The 18,318-nt window shown below is 49.9% G+C and overlaps 6 protein-coding genes across 6 annotated transcripts; 2 read left to right on the plus strand and 4 right to left on the minus strand.

The window, feature by feature from the left end:
- Positions 1-887: 887 nt before the first annotated feature.
- HO173_011197 (uncharacterized protein) lies at positions 888-2,092 on the plus strand (the record flags this gene model as incomplete). The annotated part of the gene is made up of 4 exons (XM_037313079.1): positions 888-1,177; positions 1,320-1,515; positions 1,572-1,733; positions 1,790-2,092. The coding sequence occupies 4 exons, from the start codon at positions 888-890 to the stop codon at positions 2,090-2,092; spliced, it is 951 nt and encodes a 316-aa protein (XP_037160128.1).
- A 265-nt stretch (positions 2,093-2,357) lies between these two features.
- Positions 2,358-5,427, minus strand: HO173_011198 (uncharacterized protein; the record flags this gene model as incomplete). The annotated part of the gene is made up of 6 exons (XM_037313080.1): positions 2,358-2,911; positions 3,634-3,772; positions 4,111-4,771; positions 4,838-5,147; positions 5,206-5,218; positions 5,272-5,427. 6 exons carry the CDS (start codon positions 5,425-5,427, stop codon positions 2,358-2,360), a joined length of 1,833 nt encoding a protein of 610 aa, XP_037160129.1.
- A 4,356-nt stretch (positions 5,428-9,783) lies between these two features.
- Positions 9,784-10,842, plus strand: HO173_011199 (uncharacterized protein; the record flags this gene model as incomplete). The annotated part of the gene is made up of 1 exon (XM_037313081.1): positions 9,784-10,842. One exon carries the CDS (start codon positions 9,784-9,786, stop codon positions 10,840-10,842), a length of 1,059 nt encoding a protein of 352 aa, XP_037160130.1.
- A 687-nt stretch (positions 10,843-11,529) lies between these two features.
- HO173_011200 (uncharacterized protein) lies at positions 11,530-12,060 on the minus strand (the record flags this gene model as incomplete). The annotated part of the gene is made up of 1 exon (XM_037313082.1): positions 11,530-12,060. The coding sequence occupies one exon, from the start codon at positions 12,058-12,060 to the stop codon at positions 11,530-11,532; it is 531 nt and encodes a 176-aa protein (XP_037160131.1).
- Positions 12,061-12,885: 825 nt separating this feature from the next.
- Positions 12,886-14,929, minus strand: HO173_011201 (uncharacterized protein; the record flags this gene model as incomplete). Its single annotated transcript, XM_037313083.1, has 2 exons — positions 12,886-12,952; positions 13,020-14,929. 2 exons carry the CDS (start codon positions 14,927-14,929, stop codon positions 12,886-12,888), a joined length of 1,977 nt encoding a protein of 658 aa, XP_037160132.1.
- Positions 14,930-15,485: 556 nt separating this feature from the next.
- HO173_011202 (uncharacterized protein) lies at positions 15,486-17,159 on the minus strand (the record flags this gene model as incomplete). The annotated part of the gene is made up of 2 exons (XM_037313084.1): positions 15,486-16,561; positions 16,616-17,159. The coding sequence occupies 2 exons, from the start codon at positions 17,157-17,159 to the stop codon at positions 15,486-15,488; spliced, it is 1,620 nt and encodes a 539-aa protein (XP_037160133.1).
- Positions 17,160-18,318: the final 1,159 nt, after the last annotated feature.

Consider the following 18,318-nt stretch of genomic DNA (forward strand, 5'->3'; position numbering starts at 1 on the left):
ATTACGGCTGTACGGACATATCAATCCCCTGTTAGTTGGTTCAAATTGTTGGATTTTCATCACATCTCGGATTCTCTTCTCGGTCTAGTGCTTGCTGGCTCGGCCATCTGACTAAAAGTTGGAGGGACCTATAAAAGCAACATCATAACGGCTGGTTCGGTTTATTTCTCACATAATGTCACGATTCGGGGAGGATGAGACACGAAGAGATGTATTTACGGCCTAGGACGATTTGGACGATTGGTTACGAAGCGTTTGATATCACTTTGCAGCAAGCGAGCGATTTTGGTTCTCTGTGTATGTACTTCAACAGTGTGTAATTGGAGATTCACTCGTAAGTTTTACTATGTCCTTAGGCTCTTCCATGTTGCTCCTGGAAGCACTCATCTGTCTGCACTCTACAAACCATCCCCAGCACAGAGTTAGCGCCGTCAGCAGAAGGATCTTCCAAGGATCCGTGCCCACCCGATCTGCGAGACAATGACAAAAGCTTGCCACGCCTCTTGACACTCAAGAATGTGTCGATTCCTCACATGCTGGCTTCCTCGATTCAAGCGTCATTAGGTATGTCACAGTTCCCGCCTACCTTGCCTCCCAGTCTGAAAAAACACCATGCGTCCCGATTAGACCTAGCGGGCCTTGCCACCACCATATAAGGTAAGCTTCACAGTACCTAGAAATCTTGAGCTCTTCATAGCAAGTATTCTAACCATATTGCGAGTGCACTACATGCATCATTCAGATCACAATTCAAACCCTGACACCTTGTCTCTTGCTCAACTGCACTGTCTTGTTGTTCCAGACTTTTCGATTCTCATAATACTCGCCCCTCTGGAGTCATACGCCTCCATCTCGTTACTTTAACGCCCAGATCCAGAAAGGACGCCATGCCTACCACCGAAAGCTTTGCCAAATCCCCACCTTTCCCCGACGATCTCCCTACGGTTACGCATCAACGGTTGGAGCTGAGCAAATTATTCTCCGGGGATGAAGCCGAGTCGGAAGCTCTGTTCGAAGCCTGTGCCAGCCTTGGGTTCTTTCTGCTGGATCTAAGAGGGTGTACCGAAGGAGAGACCATTTTAAAAGAAACTGAAGCGGGGTTCAACATCGGTCAGGATTTCTATGCCTTGAATGAGGCGGAGAAATCCAAATTTCCTTTGCTACCGTCGAAGTTGGGGTGAGTGGCACACGCTCTGTAATAGAATGATGTTCCCTTGACTCTTCAATCCGCCATATGTGAGTCAGAATTCAGTGTTCATAATACTATTCTCGTTTTGTCTTATCATACCGTCAAAGGGCCTTTCACTTACGCGCTGCAGCTACAAACCGATAGGAGGCACCAAAATCGAAGACGGCCGCCCCGATCGCTGCGAGATTGATTCACTTCCCACGGACGACCTCCTCGCCCTCGTACCACCCAACAGCAACGCGCCCGCCTTCGAGAAGAAGCCGGCCTCTCGTAACCTCATGCGCGAAGCATATGCACAGCATCACCGGCACAATCCTCACCCACCTGTCCACGCACCTCGCTCTTCCCCTTCAGACCCTCTCATGCATGCATACTCTTACAGAACGGTCCCCAAGCAATCTCCGCTTCTTGCACATGCCACCACGGCAAGCGTCAGCGGCTCAGACCAAGCCTGATGGGCCACCCAGACAACGGCAGCGCGACCGCGCTCTTCAACATCGCCGGCGGACTCCAGGTCCTCGGTGACACGGACGGCTGGTGCTACGTGCGCGGCCCGAACCCGGCCATACGACTGTCAACCTTGGGGACTCGATGGTGCAGTGGACCGGAGGCGCTTTGAGGAGCAATTTGCATCGTGTGTTTCCCGCGCCGGGCGCGCAGAGTAAGTGTCCGAGGTTCAGTCTTGCGTATGTATTGAAGCTTCCATACGCGTGTCGGATGGAGAGGTTGAAGGGCGAGGGATTTCCACATGGTGAAGATAACAAGGAGAAACTGGGAACGTACGAAGAGTTTCATGCGAAGAAGAGTAATGGTGTTGGTGCAGGGAAGAATCTTTTGGGTAGTATAGGAGGGAACAAGACGGAGGAAAAGGTGGATGTGATAGTGAACGAGATGACGGTGTAGAGAAATTTGGGAATTGAAACGTGGGACTATTATTGATTAATCCGTGCTATTTTTCGCTCCCCGTTCTATGACAAAACCAATCCGTCTATAAGCCGCATGAGTGGTAAAGCACCGTCTATCATTCTACGCTCTTGAAAAGCAGGGACCATGTTCGAACATACGCAAGCAAACGGCCAGCCTCACCCTCCCCTCCTCTCCCCGCTTCACCATGACTACTCCTGGCATTCCCCGGCTCACCAAAACTCCCACAAACCCAAAGAACAAATCAACCTTCCAAAGCAAACACCGTGACATCGTTCGCCGGGACCGTAGTGGGCGGGTGCGAAGCCAGCGAAGCAGGTATTTCCAACGTGACGAAACGGGGCGTTTTCGAGTCGTCCTTGTTGGGAGCGGCCGATGACGCAGGGATCTCGAACGTGACCACACGGGGTGTTTTCGAATCGTCCTTGCTGGCAATGGCCGATGCCGCAGATACCGGTGCCGAAACCGGGACGAGGGGCGTTGTAGCTGTAGGGGCCGGAGCTTGAGAAGTATGCGGATTGGTTAGTACGACCTGGGGAGTCCCGGGAATCGATGAACGCTGAGCCTGTGTTGTCACCTCTGCCATCAAAGCCTGCGTTTGATGTGCGGCCGCCGGCTCCTCATGTGAATCTTTTACCGCTTTCTCGGCAATGGAAGATGCTAAAAGGGTTTCGGCCTTTCCGTTGGCATGAGCTTCCTTCTTCCAGTCTGAGGCCGTCGAGCCGGGTGCATCTTCAGGCAACGCGCCGATTTTCCCGGTATAGAATTGTTGCGGACGCCATAGGTTTGATGGTTGACCTTGGAGAACTTAGCAAGATGCGCAGAGAAATGTCAACACGGAAGGCATATCTTACTCATGGCTTCGCGCCAGTGCGCCATCATACCTCCTGATCTCATCAAAGCGATCATTACCGGGACAAAGGAGGCGTCGAATTCTCTGTTTGATCCGAGTCAGTAGTACTTCTCGGCCAATCCGTACCCTGAACGGTGCGGACAGACTCAACTTACAGCGCTGTATACACGAGTGGGGGCTATGCAAACCCTTTATCAAGGAGCTCGGAGAGATGGAACAAGTCCGTGCGTCATGAGTGAAGCGGTCAGGCGGACGCCCATGGAGCGTTTGGGCTGCGTGCACTGCGTACGAAGCTCGACTGAGTCATTAACGAGTGGTGGATTGCGAACTATCCATCATTGTAGACAGCGGCCCATACCTGTCTAGAACGCTGTTCGATGAGACGGCTTGAAGGAAGTATAGCTCATTTTTTGCAACCCATAGCCGTTTAGAAGGCTATCCGATGAGACGGCTTGAAAGAAGTAGTAATAATATTTCGAAACCCATACCCGTCTAGTACGCTAGGGTATGAGACGCCATGAATGAAACGAAGCAATACATCTTCCCACACAGATCACTAGTAAGCATTCCAAGTTAAGGATAAGCTGACTGCATAGTGGGAGTGCGTAGCAATTTACCTGAAAGTATTCCGTCGGAAATTACCATTGCTTTCAGCTCATTGGCTTACCTTGGTGAGACATTGTAAACACTTCCGGCGACGTGGCAGACGCCACGGATTGCAGTTGAGCTAAGTTGGGCGGTGTGCTTCCAAAGTAAACGATGTATGGTACATTTGGGTCGAAAAATAGTTGTATCAATGCGTGTGGCTAATGACTTCTATGGTTGTGACAGTTAGGCCGGATGGATCGTAGAAATGAGTGAGCAATGCGAGGCGGATTATGTATCGGTTCGCTGCGGCCCATATCGCAGTACTCACCAAATTCCAACTCAGTTCACAAGACGGGCACAGACTGCTTCTCTATGGCTCTTCACCACCAGCTGCGTATCGACTCTTGACCCTCAACCACGGTCCGTATTTCCAGAGCAAAAACGGCGCGGGTAACCCGTTAGGATTAGTTTCAAAAAAAAGGGAAAAGGGGAAAGAAAAAAAAAAAAAAGAAAAAAAAAAAAAAAAAAAAAAAAAAAAATACCAAAGGAGACCAACTGGGACAAGTATTGCACCGGGTACAAGAAGAGGAAGGCGGGATTCCGGCCGGCCGACTTCTTTGCCACTTCTTTTCTTGAGGATTTTGTAGATGGTGTCGTTTATGCGGGCGGTGGATTGGGTCCCTATCAGGTAACCGATTCCTAGGGAGATGTAATTGAGACCAGCAATCCCGATAGATTCGTGGTAGCGCTCGGTCCACAAAATGGGAAGCGTTGTCAAGACAAGATAAACGACACCATAAAGATAACCCAGGTAGAGGGCAATGACTTGGATGATAGGCTGTGTCCCGAGGAGAACGAATGGTCGTACAAGTGCTAGCTTCAATATCTTGGAAAATGTACGACCCGATAATTCCCATTTGGTATGCCGGGCTTGACTGCCGCTAGCTTCTCGCAGTTTCTGTGCTTTTCTGGCGAGTATTGTGGGCGCGAAGGTTTCCCTCAAGAACAGAAAGCCGAGAACTTGTACAGCCCCATCAGCGATCGAGATAACCCAAAACAGCCACCGCCAGGAGGTTCTCTCCGTAATGAAACCTCCCATTACAGGTCCCAACACTGGACCGAGGAGAGGGGCCAGAGTATAGATAGCGGTTGATTTTCCACGCTCTTCAGCTACCCAGCAGTCTGCAAGTATACCGCTTCCTATTGTAAAGGGTGCGCTGCTTGGTCGTCAGCCAAAGAATTTGATAGCTTGCTTGTTAGGCACCTGATTCGAAAAACTTTACCTTCCACCGAGTCCTGCGAGGAAGCGGAAGACCACCATCTGAGTAGTGTTGTGTGCAAACCCACAGCCAGTGTTGAAGACCAAATAGAACAAATTAGCCAGCTGTAGCACCAAAACTCGACCGTAGACCTCAGATAGTGGACCAATGAGGAACGGACCGAAGGCGTATGCAAGAATGAAGACCGAAAGACAAAGCGAAGAGATGAATGCGCTCTGAATATGTAATGCGGGACCGATACTGCTCAATGCAGGCGCTACAATAGAAGTCGAGATTGACGAGATGAGAGTGTAGGCGGATACGACGACGGTGACTGTCCATTTGCGCCGGTATGTCCAATTTTATTTTGGGATTGGCAGGGTCATCCGGACCGTCCCAGGTGACCTTTGCGTGTGCATTAGCCTATGTATGTTCTTTGGTTTCTTGAGTGCCCGGACGTCAACACTTGCCAGATTGGATATTGGTGGGGTTGAACTCGACTCTGATTTCTCAGGCAGTACCGGCCTCTCCAAATCATCACGAAGCGTACCATCGACGGGGTCCTGGTTCGGCCCAAGCCCAGCTTCGGCTTCCACGATTTGACTATCTCCCATAATGGTGTTCTCGTATGAGTTTTAGGAATAGAGTTCTTTCCAAATGGGCTGGGGTCAAGGTCGTGCTCAAAGTGAGACTATCGGTGCTACCAGTGCTATGAACGGGGAGGGGCAGGAAATGCTCCTAGAGCCAGAAGAATATGAAGGCGCACTCTTCTGATCGCGGAGGGTAGCCGTGTGGCAAGTATCCATGTCAGATGTGAGGAATACGGATTTGTTTTTTAGCAGGAGATATGGGGATAAGCCAATAGGAATTGTAGGGTGTAGAAGCGTAGGGGAAGAAGGGGAAGAGTGAGAAGAGGGAAGAGGGAAGAAGGCCGTTGAATGTTGGGTATTGCAGGCGGTGAGTTTTGAGGTAGAGCCATTACCTTAGGCTTACCCTATTAAAGCTCTTTATATAAGGTAAGTTTATCGTTAATAGCATTGGATAGTACAGTACACTACAGTAACATACCTAGGTATGTTACTGTATCTTGGGACGGACCGCGGAGTGACAGGCCTAGCTCCGGCGGAGGCGGGCACCTTCTAAAGTACCTTACCCTTTCATCTTTGACATCCTTTGTACTAGACTCCCAAATTGTTGGCTTCATTAGCTTCATTCTCATCATGACAGAACAGACTGAAGATCTAGAGCAATGTCATTCATCATCCTCCTTCCTCCTTCCTCCTTCCTCCATCCTCCATCCTCCTTCCTCCTTCCTCCTTCCTCCTTCCTCTTGCTCAATTTTGGCCTCCCCATCCGAGCGAATCTGTAAACGTGCGGCCGAGGTAGGAATCACGAGTCTATCGGGTTTCAGCAGCCCGGAAAGTAAGATCTTACTATTCAAATCGCCTCGATTTCAAGGAAAATCATATGGGTTTGTCGAGAGTCTCGATTGATGTACGATATACCCGGCGGAGAACCCGTTGAATATTGGATTATGGAGAATTGGTTCTCTCATTGGTCATGTCTTTCACTGGACAAGCTAAGAGCGATAAGGAGCGATTGAATTGGCAGACTATCTCTACGTTGTCTGATTAGAGCGAGGACACCAATAGATCAAGCGACATCGCACTAAGTAAAAAGATCTGTTGGTGTCCTCGCTCTATTCCAAGTAGCTCACTTCTCGAACGCACGACGTACATCATTGCCAAAAGCTGGCACAATTACGTGAGAACGTCAATGCTTTTCTTGTGCGGCATTTCATCTTCTCAGCCTTTGAATAGTATAGCAAAGTGAAAGGGCAATTGATGGTACAACATATCCATGTGGTCCACTGGCACGACTCCACCGCTAATTGTTACATGCGGTCCTCTCTACGTCCGCTCGGCGTGCCACATACAACACGGACGATTACCCAACCCCGCTGGTGCCGCTGCTGACGACAGAACCGGTCGGATCTCTACATAAACTCCGTCTTACAGTACTCCGTACCAAACAATCAGCCGCACACAGGGTCACATTCCTAAGCTGTCCGGTGGTCCCAGTTTTAGGAGTCGTGATGTCGCTCACTTGGACTCTTGTCACATATTCTGTAGCATCAATGGAAGCCTGTTCCTGTCTCCCAAGCTCTCGAAGTGACTATTCTGGACTTGCGTCTTTTACTTTTATGCCCATTGGATCCGTAGCCAAATATGCTACGAATGCAGCCCAGACCCGATATTCTACGGCAAGAGGCTTCTGCCTACCTGGATCGACAGAATTAGTCGCGAGACCTCTGACCAAGTTTGGGCCGCGGTGCCGGGATCTATGGACCCCAAAAAAGGCTTTTGTGATGTTCAATACCTTCAGCTCGTTGCTGTTATCGACACAATTGCTTGGTGGATAGATAGAGTCAATCATTGTTCGAAACACCGACTTTGAGACTGTAGCTTACATGGGTTGCATCTTCTTCTGACTCCTTCTTTCCTGATTGGGGCCGACATCGGCGCTTCACACATCCGGATGTAAGATATATCATTGGTATATTTCTTGTGTATTCTCCTTTGGAGCTGGAGATGACCGTAACTCATTCTTATTGTGTATAGGAAGATATCAATAGTGAGGAGTAGGTCAATGGACGGTACTGTCATAGCTAAACTATGTCTTCGCATCTTGTCATTAAAGGCTGGCATTATTATGGCCACCTTTATCCCCTCACTCAGCACTTTCCAACACCTCTTTCAGCTCCACCTCCTATCCCACTCCCGCGCACTTCATCTTCAGCTCCTCTATCTCCGCCGTCAGCCTCGCCACCTCCCCCGTGCCCGAAGCGCACAACCCGTTCCTAACCTATGCCGCAAACACCGACTATGACCGCTCTGAACTCATCGCTGAGAAATCATCCAGTGCGTGATGGACTCCAAATCGGCCAGATCAAACGCGATAGCGCACATGCGGCCTGGAGCGTTAACGACGCTATTCCGTTGATGGTGCGGTCGGCGCTCACGATCCATGCGCTGCCCCCGCTGGACGAGCAATGTGCATAGCTGCGCATTGATACAGTCGCGGTGAGCGTGATGGATATTGCGGGTCTCGCTGCCAAAACGAGCCACAAAGGTGACGGATGATACCTCCTCGACCTCCATGCTCGGCCTTTCCAATCCGCACACTTTCTCCTAACGCGCCACTCTCTGCCTGCCTCGCGGGCTGCGGACCTCGGATTTGACGTGTTGGCGCCGTGGGAATGGTTACGCCAATTACGGGATTCTGAGAGAGATGTTGAGGGGAATCCGGCTTTAGATCGCTGGGTTTTGGAGCGCCCGGATCGATGTGGCGGTGAGTGGGAGGGGAGGACCATCGCGGAGGGTCATATTCGGAAGATGTGGATTGTAGAGTGTAGAGTGGGCGAGTGCAAATGGTGTATAGAGCTCTTGCTCGAAGTCTCCTCGTATTTGTTGTCTCTGAACGCTGAACTTGCAAGCCTGAATGAAGCGATGATGGCGGCGGCAAGGTATGACCGGAGCAACATACAAGCTCATTTAGATATGCCCACCTACTCTATCAACACCGTTTTCGTTGTCCGCGGTCTCCGCACTGATCTAATGAATGGGAGAACTTGGTGGGAGATTTGTACGCGAGATTCCTGGTGGGAGAGATTGCGTGGAAAATTGTAGGAAAGATGTTTGGTATGAGAAATTGTGCGGAAAAAATTTGGTAGCAGATTTTGTATGGGAGAAACTGCAAGGGAGGCTTTGTATGGAAGATGTTGGCTGAGATAGACTGTGTAGAAGTTCTGTAGATTCATACCAGTTGCTACCGTGATTGGCGAGAAGTTCATTGGGTATCAAAAGGCTGTCTAATTATAAGCTATCTTGGTGATTATACACATGTTGTCAAGCTACGATCACCTTGTTTAAATTGACAGTTGCTACTCAACAAGGAGAGCTCATGCTCTCATGAATAATGTATCCAACGTATTGACGAGTAGACACATAGCTGTATGGCCCTGTGTGCTTAATAATAGACCATTTGACGAGCTATCGTAAGTATGGACATGTGAAGTCGTGGAGGGATAAGTGCAAAGTTAGCAAGGAATAAATCATGTTGCCAGTGTAGGGAAAAGATTTTGATGAGAATGCCCTGTGGGCGAGTTGCTGAAAGTGTAGGCAAGACGTTGAGTTCGCAGCGAAGGAGTGACGCCATTTCTGAAGCTATTGACCATTTGCTTGCGGAATTTGCGTTGAGATTGTGGCGCGAGATAAATGACACATGACAGACTGATTGAGTTGAGTATCCACTTGAAATTCTTGTGTCTCATGTGCTCGTAGGTAGGTGAGGGACAAATGGCAGCGGTGTTTATTCTACTTCCCGGTGGTATATTTCGCCTTTCTTTCGGATTTAGTTCATAAGCTCGTTGGATACCGTCCCATATTCGAGCTTTGGAAGGGATATCGGCTCAGTGACATGCGTTCTTCGGAGAAAAAAAGGGTCGGCGTGTGGGAAGAAAGAATCCGGTTGTTATTAATACAGCTTGTAGGGCAAAAGTGTTGTGGGGGTATTTAGTTCGTATTAGGTTCGATTCCTAATAATGGCGCTGGTACGAGTTACAATGGTGTTGCGTGCTTTTTTCTAAAAGACTGCAGCCTTGGCATTAAAGCTGTTGCGTGGGGCGACCGAAAAGTAAATAGATCATCCTCCTAGCCACATTGCGACAACCTCCAAGCTTGTACCACTTGATCTTTCAGTCTTTACGGGCTGGCTCATGAAACTTGAGAAGGCCTGCATAACCAAAAGTCCTACCATATTGCCATTCGCAGACCGATTGTCTCTTCACCAACACCGTGCATTGGACTGATTCAATATTTACAATCGTCTAATGGCAGACAGCCTCTAGCGGATTCATCTCCAGCGATCGAAAGCACTTCAAAAGTTGATTTCATTACTCCCTACCAACCATGGCTCCAATCGCTTCCTATTTTTCCATCCTCTTCTCCTCTCCTCACGCCTCGACCTCGAAATCCTCACCTCTCATTACACGCTCCGACACGCTCTCCCCCCTCCAAGCAGGTTCATACTTTGCTACACGAGACATCGCAAAGCGAGCAAGCACAGCATACCAACCCGGTTCCGGCTCCGTTGATCCTCACCATATCGACAATCGCGGCTTCTTTGCCCTCTTCGCTCTCATCGGCGTCTTTCTCGTCCTCGGCGGAATATGGTTCTTCTTCTGGGCAAAGAATGGTGGCATCAAATTTCGCAAAGGTGATTGGGATGACTACAAGTCTACGGTACTGCGGCGTAAGGGCCCGAACGGCACAACACTGAGTGGAGCGACAAGAACCACGAGGTTGGGCGGAGGGAGCGTGGTAGCGGGTGGAGGTCAAGACATGGATGAAAAGTTCTTCAAGACAGGAGCTCAGGGGGGAAGGAAAAACAAGTTGCCAAGGGGAAACAAGAATAATGAAGACACCGACATGCGGGCATACCGGCAAGAGAAGCCTGCTCGTGTCGGAGGACTCAATCGTGAATCCGACGGTATCTTCAACCAAGACTTTGCGTACTCTGACACCACGTATTCGGATGATATCTCGCAAGCACAGCACATCCCAATCAATACGCCCAAGAAGAAGGATTCGAAATGGACCAAGCCTACGAAGAATGCGGAGCCTACTCCCACTACCCCGTCGCCGAAGAAAAAACCAAACTTCTATAACCAGACGCCAGGCTCCAACAATAGTACCGACTCTCACCGTCCACTAAGGCCGAATGCTCATGCGCCGAGCACGGATAGCACGCCGACGCGCTCGAGACAGAGCTCTCCAACCAAACATCATCGATCTAAAGGAAGTATGCCGGGCAGTTTCTACATGGAGCCATTGGATTTTGAGAGCAGATACAGTGCGACCAATAGCGATGCTGGGATGACAGAGGACAGTAGGGGTACGAAGGCGTACTTCCATCCTATTCCTGGTCTGGGAAGTGATTCGGGGAGAGCTGCAGGCGGGGGGTTTTAGGAGGGGAAGGGGTAGGAGGGATAGTCTGAGTGACAGTGAAGGTGAGACGATGGCTAGTTGAGGAATATGAGGTTGCGAAGGGATTGTCATAGTTTGATGATCAGTGATTGCATAAGCGGTTGGGCATCGATCAATGAGCGCGTGTATGTGTTCTCTAGCATTGTCGCATTGTTTGCCAAGAACATACAAGCAGATTATGAGTAGCCTTTGGCCAATACCACATATCCAAGATGTCCGCAGGGCGCAATGACTTAGCACAGCGCAGTCCGATGTCGAAATGTCCCATAACCTCACATTGGAAGTTGAAGAGGGAAGAAATGTACTCCAAAAACTGGTAATGCTTGAACTTTGTTTGTACCCTCGTCTTGGTGTCACGAAATGAGAGTCGCGACCCTTCGTTGCGATGCCGTACACATGGTTCCTGGTCTAGGGTACATAGATACACGCTATCACTCCTAAGACAGGTTTAGGGGCTGCAATGCGTGCTTTGCTCGAGAAACATATTGCCCTCTCCTCTAACATGTTATCTATTCGGTGAATCGTAAAGCTCTTCGCCAAATCGATGAAGCAGAGACGGAGTAACTGAAGAAGCCATACATTGATCTGATACTGCCACACAGCCCGACATACTACCCAACAATATAGCAACGGCCGTCCCAGCCGCACCGACGCCATACCTTCAACCCATCACTGCCTCCTCTCCGTATCCACAACGACCACAACCGGCACCTCCCTCGGCCCCTCTTCCCCCATTCCCAGCCATCGCCCAAGAACACCCACAGCCCAACCCGCCAGCTCAACCAAACAATCAAGCAAGAAACCAACCACGAGCCAAATCATCCTCACCAACAACCACACCGAACGCAACACCAAGCCGAACAAACACAGCATTCCTACGACCCACACCAGCACCCCAAGCACGGTGAAAACCCATGGAACCTCCACACACGCCTCCGCCGAAGGAAGAAACGTCAACCAATTGTTGACGGCTGGGAAGGTGGAGCCGCAGATCCGGACTTTGAAGTCGGCCGCGTAGTTGCCTTCGGCGAAGAGGGCGTTGATGGTGTCTTCGGGGGTTGAGGGGCCGAGGGCAAGGTCGCGGAGGAAGAGGGCGAGGATGCGGCCGCTGGCGAGGAAGTGGGAGAGGGAGGATTTGTGGAAGGCGGTCGTGAGGAAGGGTGGGGTGTCGGCGTTGAGGTCCGAGAGGGAGAGGGGCATGGTTGGAGTTGGTTTGTTGAGGAAAATATAAAGGGGTAGTAAATGTGAATCGATGGGCGGTTGGAGGGAGTGGTGAGGTTTTGATGGTGAATACGCAGAGATTAGAAAAGGAAAGGGCATTGAAGCACGAGGTTTAGAGAGATGGGGGTAGACGCTGTTTCTAGAACCTTTTTGTCTCATGGGACAAAGCAAGATAAGGGAGGTGTCGGGTTCGTCTTGCATGTCTCCATAAAGGCAATGAATGCTTCAAGACAGTAAAATCCTCCGAACAAGACCGAGACAAAGGAAATTTGCTCATGAAACGTCGCAAATTGCTTGATGGATAAAGTGCAGATTGAGTCTTTAGAAAATCCAGGAAGGCATACTGTCATTATCCAAAAGGGGTATATAACGCCTCCAAAGCTCGACCCAGAGCTATCATGACACCCATGGACGCCTGAAGAGTGGGATCAACCCCGAGCCAAAATAACAGCCAGCGATCAACACGAGCAGAAACAGCGGCTATGCTGCGGTTGACAATAGAACCAAATCTTACCACTGAGTTTGGCATTCCTTCCAAACGTGCATTCCATCCACCGTCAGCCCAAGAAGTTGCACGTTCTTTGACCTCTGCAGTCGGCACAGACGAGGCGCAGTTCCTGCTCAATTTGTGCCTCGACCGAGCAAGCATAATCAGAGTATGCAAGGCTGTTGGGATTTCGCAGACCAGGCAGGGCTTCATCCGGCAGATTCGATCGCCCGAGGTTCGAAGTCACATGTGGGTTCCTGCCAGTGTATACCATATGAAGCTAAGCAGTCTTATCGTAAAGTCGTGAAGAAGGGCCGTCAGCCATAGCGCGGACCGTCATCTACGCCGGGCTTGGGTCGTCTGAAGGGGTGAGCTTCAGTATTCCTAAGCATCGAATCAGCGGCAGCCCTGCCACATTGCAAATGTCACGCAGCAGGTTTAGGTCACTTACAGCACATACTCATCCAGACTAACAACACTCGGCTCGCTAAAAATCAAATAGAAATACTTCAGCGTCTCCGCCATCCAAAAGCTCTCCATCTTATTCTGCTTCGCCGACTTATCAATCCTTACATCCGATATCATTGCATTCCCAAACTCCGTCCGCGTATTCCTCTCGATGTTCGAGAACATGCGCCATGCCGAGTCTAGAAGGTCGGCATCGCCAGTAAGGCGATAGAGGACGAAGACAGACTCGATGGCTTCGGGCCGGAGCAGGTATCGTGCGTCCCAGATTTCCGTGAAGCCCCTGGGGGTCTTTTCTTCGTGAATGGTGTAATTCAGAAGTTGTGCATCGGTTCTGATTTCTTCGCCCGCCTCTTGCTTGCCCTTGGCTCTTTCTAGAACCGTTGCCTCCCATTTCTTTTCATCCCACTGGCAATCAGAGTTCATCTCGCATGGCACCATGAAGAATTGTTCGGGCATGATCCCCGAAGGCATGTTGTCATATGTCCATATGCAGCCATCGACGAGTTTCCTTGCCGTGTTCATCTGCTCCGGCTTGTCGAAGATCTTCGCACCAATGCCTACCATACCACCGATGTAGCATCCCAAATGCTGGCCTTGTGCGCTGAGTCTGGTTCCAGTGATGCTGTCCACTACTACAGCTCCCGACATTAGAATGTCCTTATTGTCCGGTACCATAGGTTGAAAGAATATGTTGTTGATAGCTGTGGTCATGGCGAGATCATACATTTTTTTGAGCTGGTCCTCATCGTCTCGGCCACCGATCAGCATGTGCTGCTTTGGTAGGTATTCGTACCACGAGTCCGCCATGCTACCAAGCGTGTAACTGTTGTCCTGAAAAGTTAGAGCCTTCGCGTTCATAAGAGTTGGCCATAAGCCTGGTAAAGAGGTGTAGCTTTGCCATTTCTCGAATTCGTTCAAGATCCTCTTTACTGCATCGTAATACTTCAAGTTACCCGTCAATTGGGAAAGCCGTGTAAACTCCAGGGTGAGGGAGCCGATCTCAGCAATGAGCGTCGCGGTGCCCGCCGTTTGTTGAGCTCCCTCAAGCGCCTCTTTCCATTTCCATCGTGTGACTGGCATACGATTCGGCGTATCGAAGGCGCAATACAGTAGATCTCCCACCTCCGTCGCTTTTTGTAGGAGAATAGGATATGTGCCACCAGTCAGGTCATAAGCGCCAAGAAAGCCCCCAAGGTACCTGATCGTTGTCTCGAAAATATTGAGCATGCTGTCAGTCGTTGAATTGAAATCAATGTCCTTAGCAGCATCGACAGCCTCATCAAACTCCTCTTTCATGCCCATAATCCAGAGCGTATCCAATGTATCCACTAATGTAGCAGCCCACCCTCCAAAAGCCTGCACGCTCCCGCCGTCCAAGGGGGTCAGCTCGTCTTTCATCCACGCATGTGCCTTGTATCCCGCCCATGAGTGCTCGAAGCTCGACTTGACAGCACTCAGTCTCCGCAACCGTGTAGCCTTCGCCTCGTCTGTTTCAGCGTCAAAATCATGCTGGACCTGTGCAAGCTTGTAGGGCAACCCTTTCGAAAAGTATTTGTAGTCATTGACCGGATTCTGCTCGAGGAACTTGCGTGTGCCGAAAGTGTGCTGGCCTTTTGTGAATCTTGGAGGGGGTCCCACCGCTTCTGGAGAGTCCGGGTTTGCGGCCCCTTGGGGAAAAGGTCTCTCATCTATTGAATTATTGGAAGGAACATCATTGTAGCCATAGCTGGTCGAGCTTGACGTTGAGGATTTTCCCTTTGTTCTGTACCCTTGCCTAGCCTTCGCCTTTGTTGCGTTTGAAGTGACGTCTTGTAGAGAGTAGACGTACCATACTCCGAGGACGAGGATCGAGGCTAGGACAAGTGAGGTGATCCTTCTGCGTGGCATAAACATGGCGGCGAAAGAATCAGGTGACCGCCCGACAGGGAGGATACAAGGAAGCGATACGCTCCATGCCTTGAGGTCGTGGAAGTGGCATATATGACAGGTGGTTCATTTACTCGTCAGGTAATTCGAGCCTTCTTGGGCGGCTTGGGCCCCGTCAGCCCGCAGATTGCCAAGGGCGCGTTCCCCCCACTTGGCTCGGTGCAGAGAAACATAGTGCTGTTATCATCTCCTTTCGTGGCCATACGGAGCACACTTTGCTGAATGAACTCTCAAGGAGTAGTTCTGTATAGAGATATGCTACATTCTAATGTATTTAAAGTATGAATACATATTGATCTATTCGAAACGAGTACCCGGGAAGACCGCCTGTCCAACAGCCAGCCAGACCAGGATTTGCCGGACGCTATGCTAGAGAATAATATGGAGCGCTCTCCCTACCCGCGCTTCCTATTACCAACTGTGTCGCTATGCATTTGAAAGATTTATACGATAACGCCCGCGCAGTGCATGGAGCGAAGACTTTTGTTGCAATGCCACGAGTCAAACCACACTCCACAATCGATCAGCCACGCCAAAGCTTCTGCTTCGTTTGAGTGATCAGAGGGCCCAGATACCCAGCCGGTACGCTGAGAATGCTTTCGTCTGTGACTGCGTGCGCATTTTGAAATAGGAACATGTCCTGTGATGTTGTCTCGAGGAATTCGCACTTTTTGTTTATTTGCCCTCTCTTTGGCAGAGTGCAACTCATGTCCCAGGTCAGTATGCGCAGTTGAGAAATGCACGCCGTGTTGACACCGGCTGCATTGACAGTAATATTGATGGGCTGGCCGAAGTTGCCCTCGGAATTGCAGGCCTGGGCCCCCTCGAAAAGCAGCTCACCTGTAGTGAGATTGGCAAAAAGGTTAGTGATCTGCTGACCGTAGTTTCGATTCATGTGGCTGAAGTCGTTCAGAGTAAATGCTGAATCGTAGTTGCCGCTATACCACCAAGCATCGCAAACGTTCTGCTCATTGTATTCTTGGCAGTCAATATCGTAATTCAACTTCGTACCGTTTGTGTCCATCGCCTGCGGGTTTGTTCCCCGCGCGATCACCCCATAAATATTGTTACCGTTGAGCGCCTGGGAAATGAGGTAGGTGTTGAATGCGAAATAGAGATAATTCGATTGATCTGGTAAGGAAGGTGGCAAAGCGGTGAAGTTGCCTTGAGACGCGAAAGCAAGGAATTCAGCTTCGTTGGACATGACCGAGACTAAAGTCTGATTCAGGTTGCTTTGTACCGGCACGAGGACAGTCTGTGCAAAGTTGGCGCTGAGGTCAGCGAGTTGAATGATTTTCGAGTCCGAAGTGTCGATCGGAAAGAGAAATCGTCCGATGTTGGGTAGGGTGTTCAGCGCGTTGGATATCACTTGAGCAGCGGCCTGCCAAGTGTAGCTGAAAGCGCTGTGTGCTGCGTAAATTCCCAATGGACCTGGAATGAGCGCAAAAACGCTCTGAACCGCAAGCAGTATGTCCTGAAGGATCACTCCTTGGTTGTTGGGAATATCAATGATTTGTGCGATCGTTCCAATGTTGTCAGCAGCGATGCCTCCAGAATTCCCTACTGCCGTCCACCAAGAATAGAAGAATTGATTGATTGCTAAAGAAAATCATGTTAGCAATATTGTTATAAGCCTCTTGATTTAATGCGTACCGTATATGTTGTAAGCAACGTAGAAGACTTCTGGCTGAGTAGCAAGGTTTGGATTCTGGGGAGGAACGCAAGCGTTGGGCGCGATTTGGGAGCAGTCAATACCCCAAAGGCCGTTGAGCCGCAAGAAACAAGTTGAAAAGCCTTCAGACTCGTAGCATTTGTTGTCGTTCGCCCAATTTATGACCCATTGAGTAAGTTTCAATTCATTCCAACACTTATTTGCTCGGCCAGTTGTAAGGTTCGTGCAAACAACTTGGTCGTCATCCAGGTCGCCGGGTTGGCTAATAAATCCTGGCGAATTTGCTGTGGTTCCATTACCTGTGCCTCCAGTACTGCCATCGGTCGCAGTGGTATTTTGTGTCTGCGACGCCTGACCCCCTATACCAGCTGCGTTGCCAACAGAATCACCAGCGTCGTCGCCAGACTGTCGCTCAATAAGATTCCCACTTTCAACGCCCAGATCAATGGGGACTGGCTCAGCTATGACAATTCCATAAAGCGCTAAAGCTGCGAAGATGTAATTTGAAGTCTGAGAGATGCGCATGGCTAGGTGTGTAGTACAGAGATACGCCAAGATCTTTTAACATGGAGGACTGTAAGGACGTCGACTCCAATTATGCATGTCAAGGCCGAAAATGTGAGAGAGCGAGCAGAGCATTAATGACCAGCGAGGGACTTGGATACTTGAACGGATACAAAGAAGTAAGTGAAATCAGCCCAGCCGCAGCTGTCGGCAAGTGAGACAGAATAGCCACATGATGTATGTGGAATTGAAAATAGCTTCACCGCCGGTCCGCAGTGGATAGGAATACGTGGCTCACCTTCCGCTTACCAAAAGGTGTGTTTGTGGTGCAGACTCGACATCTGGAGATTGTTTCGTTGCGCTTATATGACCTTGAGACAAGACACAAGCCACTCTTCCCCCACGGCGATCATGAATCATCGGCTCACCCACTATTCTTCCCCAAGTATCTGGCGCACCACTCTGAGAGATTCTGTGTCGCCTCTGAGAGCCGAAGAGGCTACAAGAAATTAGCATGGCGACGGCTCAAACACCAGCATGTCCAATTCTGGGGAGAGACACTCATACCGTAACAGTTCACAGTGCGTAACATAAGGTGCTTAGCTTTATACACGCAGCTTCACCTATTAGAAGTGATCATAACGAAAATCCGGGTGGTTTCAGTTGTGTGAGCTAGTGTGAGTTCAGGTGGTGCCCGGGTGAGCTGTGTACGCGCTCGGATATCTTACATGAAAAGAACGCCCATGTAACGAGGCCTTCTTCACTCTTGCAAATCCCCAGCGTCTACCCAAATACATGAGAAAAGCCCTCCCTGACTCTTGCAAGTTCTCCGCTTCTATCTTCTTCGCTAGAATTGTACTTCAACATTCCTTTCAAGCCATCCTTTCGAATCATAATGTCACTCTAAATTATTCGATAAAAATGAAGATATATTGGAAACAAAGTCGAAGTCTAAAGATATGTGATTCATCTGGGCTGAGAGACAGTTGTATAGTATCCACTAATTCAATCGCAAAAGAGCTTTAAGGTGTCGAAAAGAGTAAAAGGCTGCTAGTCTGACCGGAGTCCCACTCCTAATAAGCCTACCTTTACCCCAAGCCCGGCCCCCCCTCCCCCAATTTCATCATCCCTCGGCGGCCTTGCACGTCGGATGAAATCAGAACCCGGCTTTACCGGCCTC

The sequence above is a fragment of the Letharia columbiana genome, assembly GCF_014066305.1.
Source record: "Letharia columbiana isolate WasteWater2 chromosome Unknown Sc0000057_s0, whole genome shotgun sequence".
NCBI lineage: Eukaryota > Fungi > Ascomycota > Lecanoromycetes > Lecanorales > Parmeliaceae > Letharia > Letharia columbiana.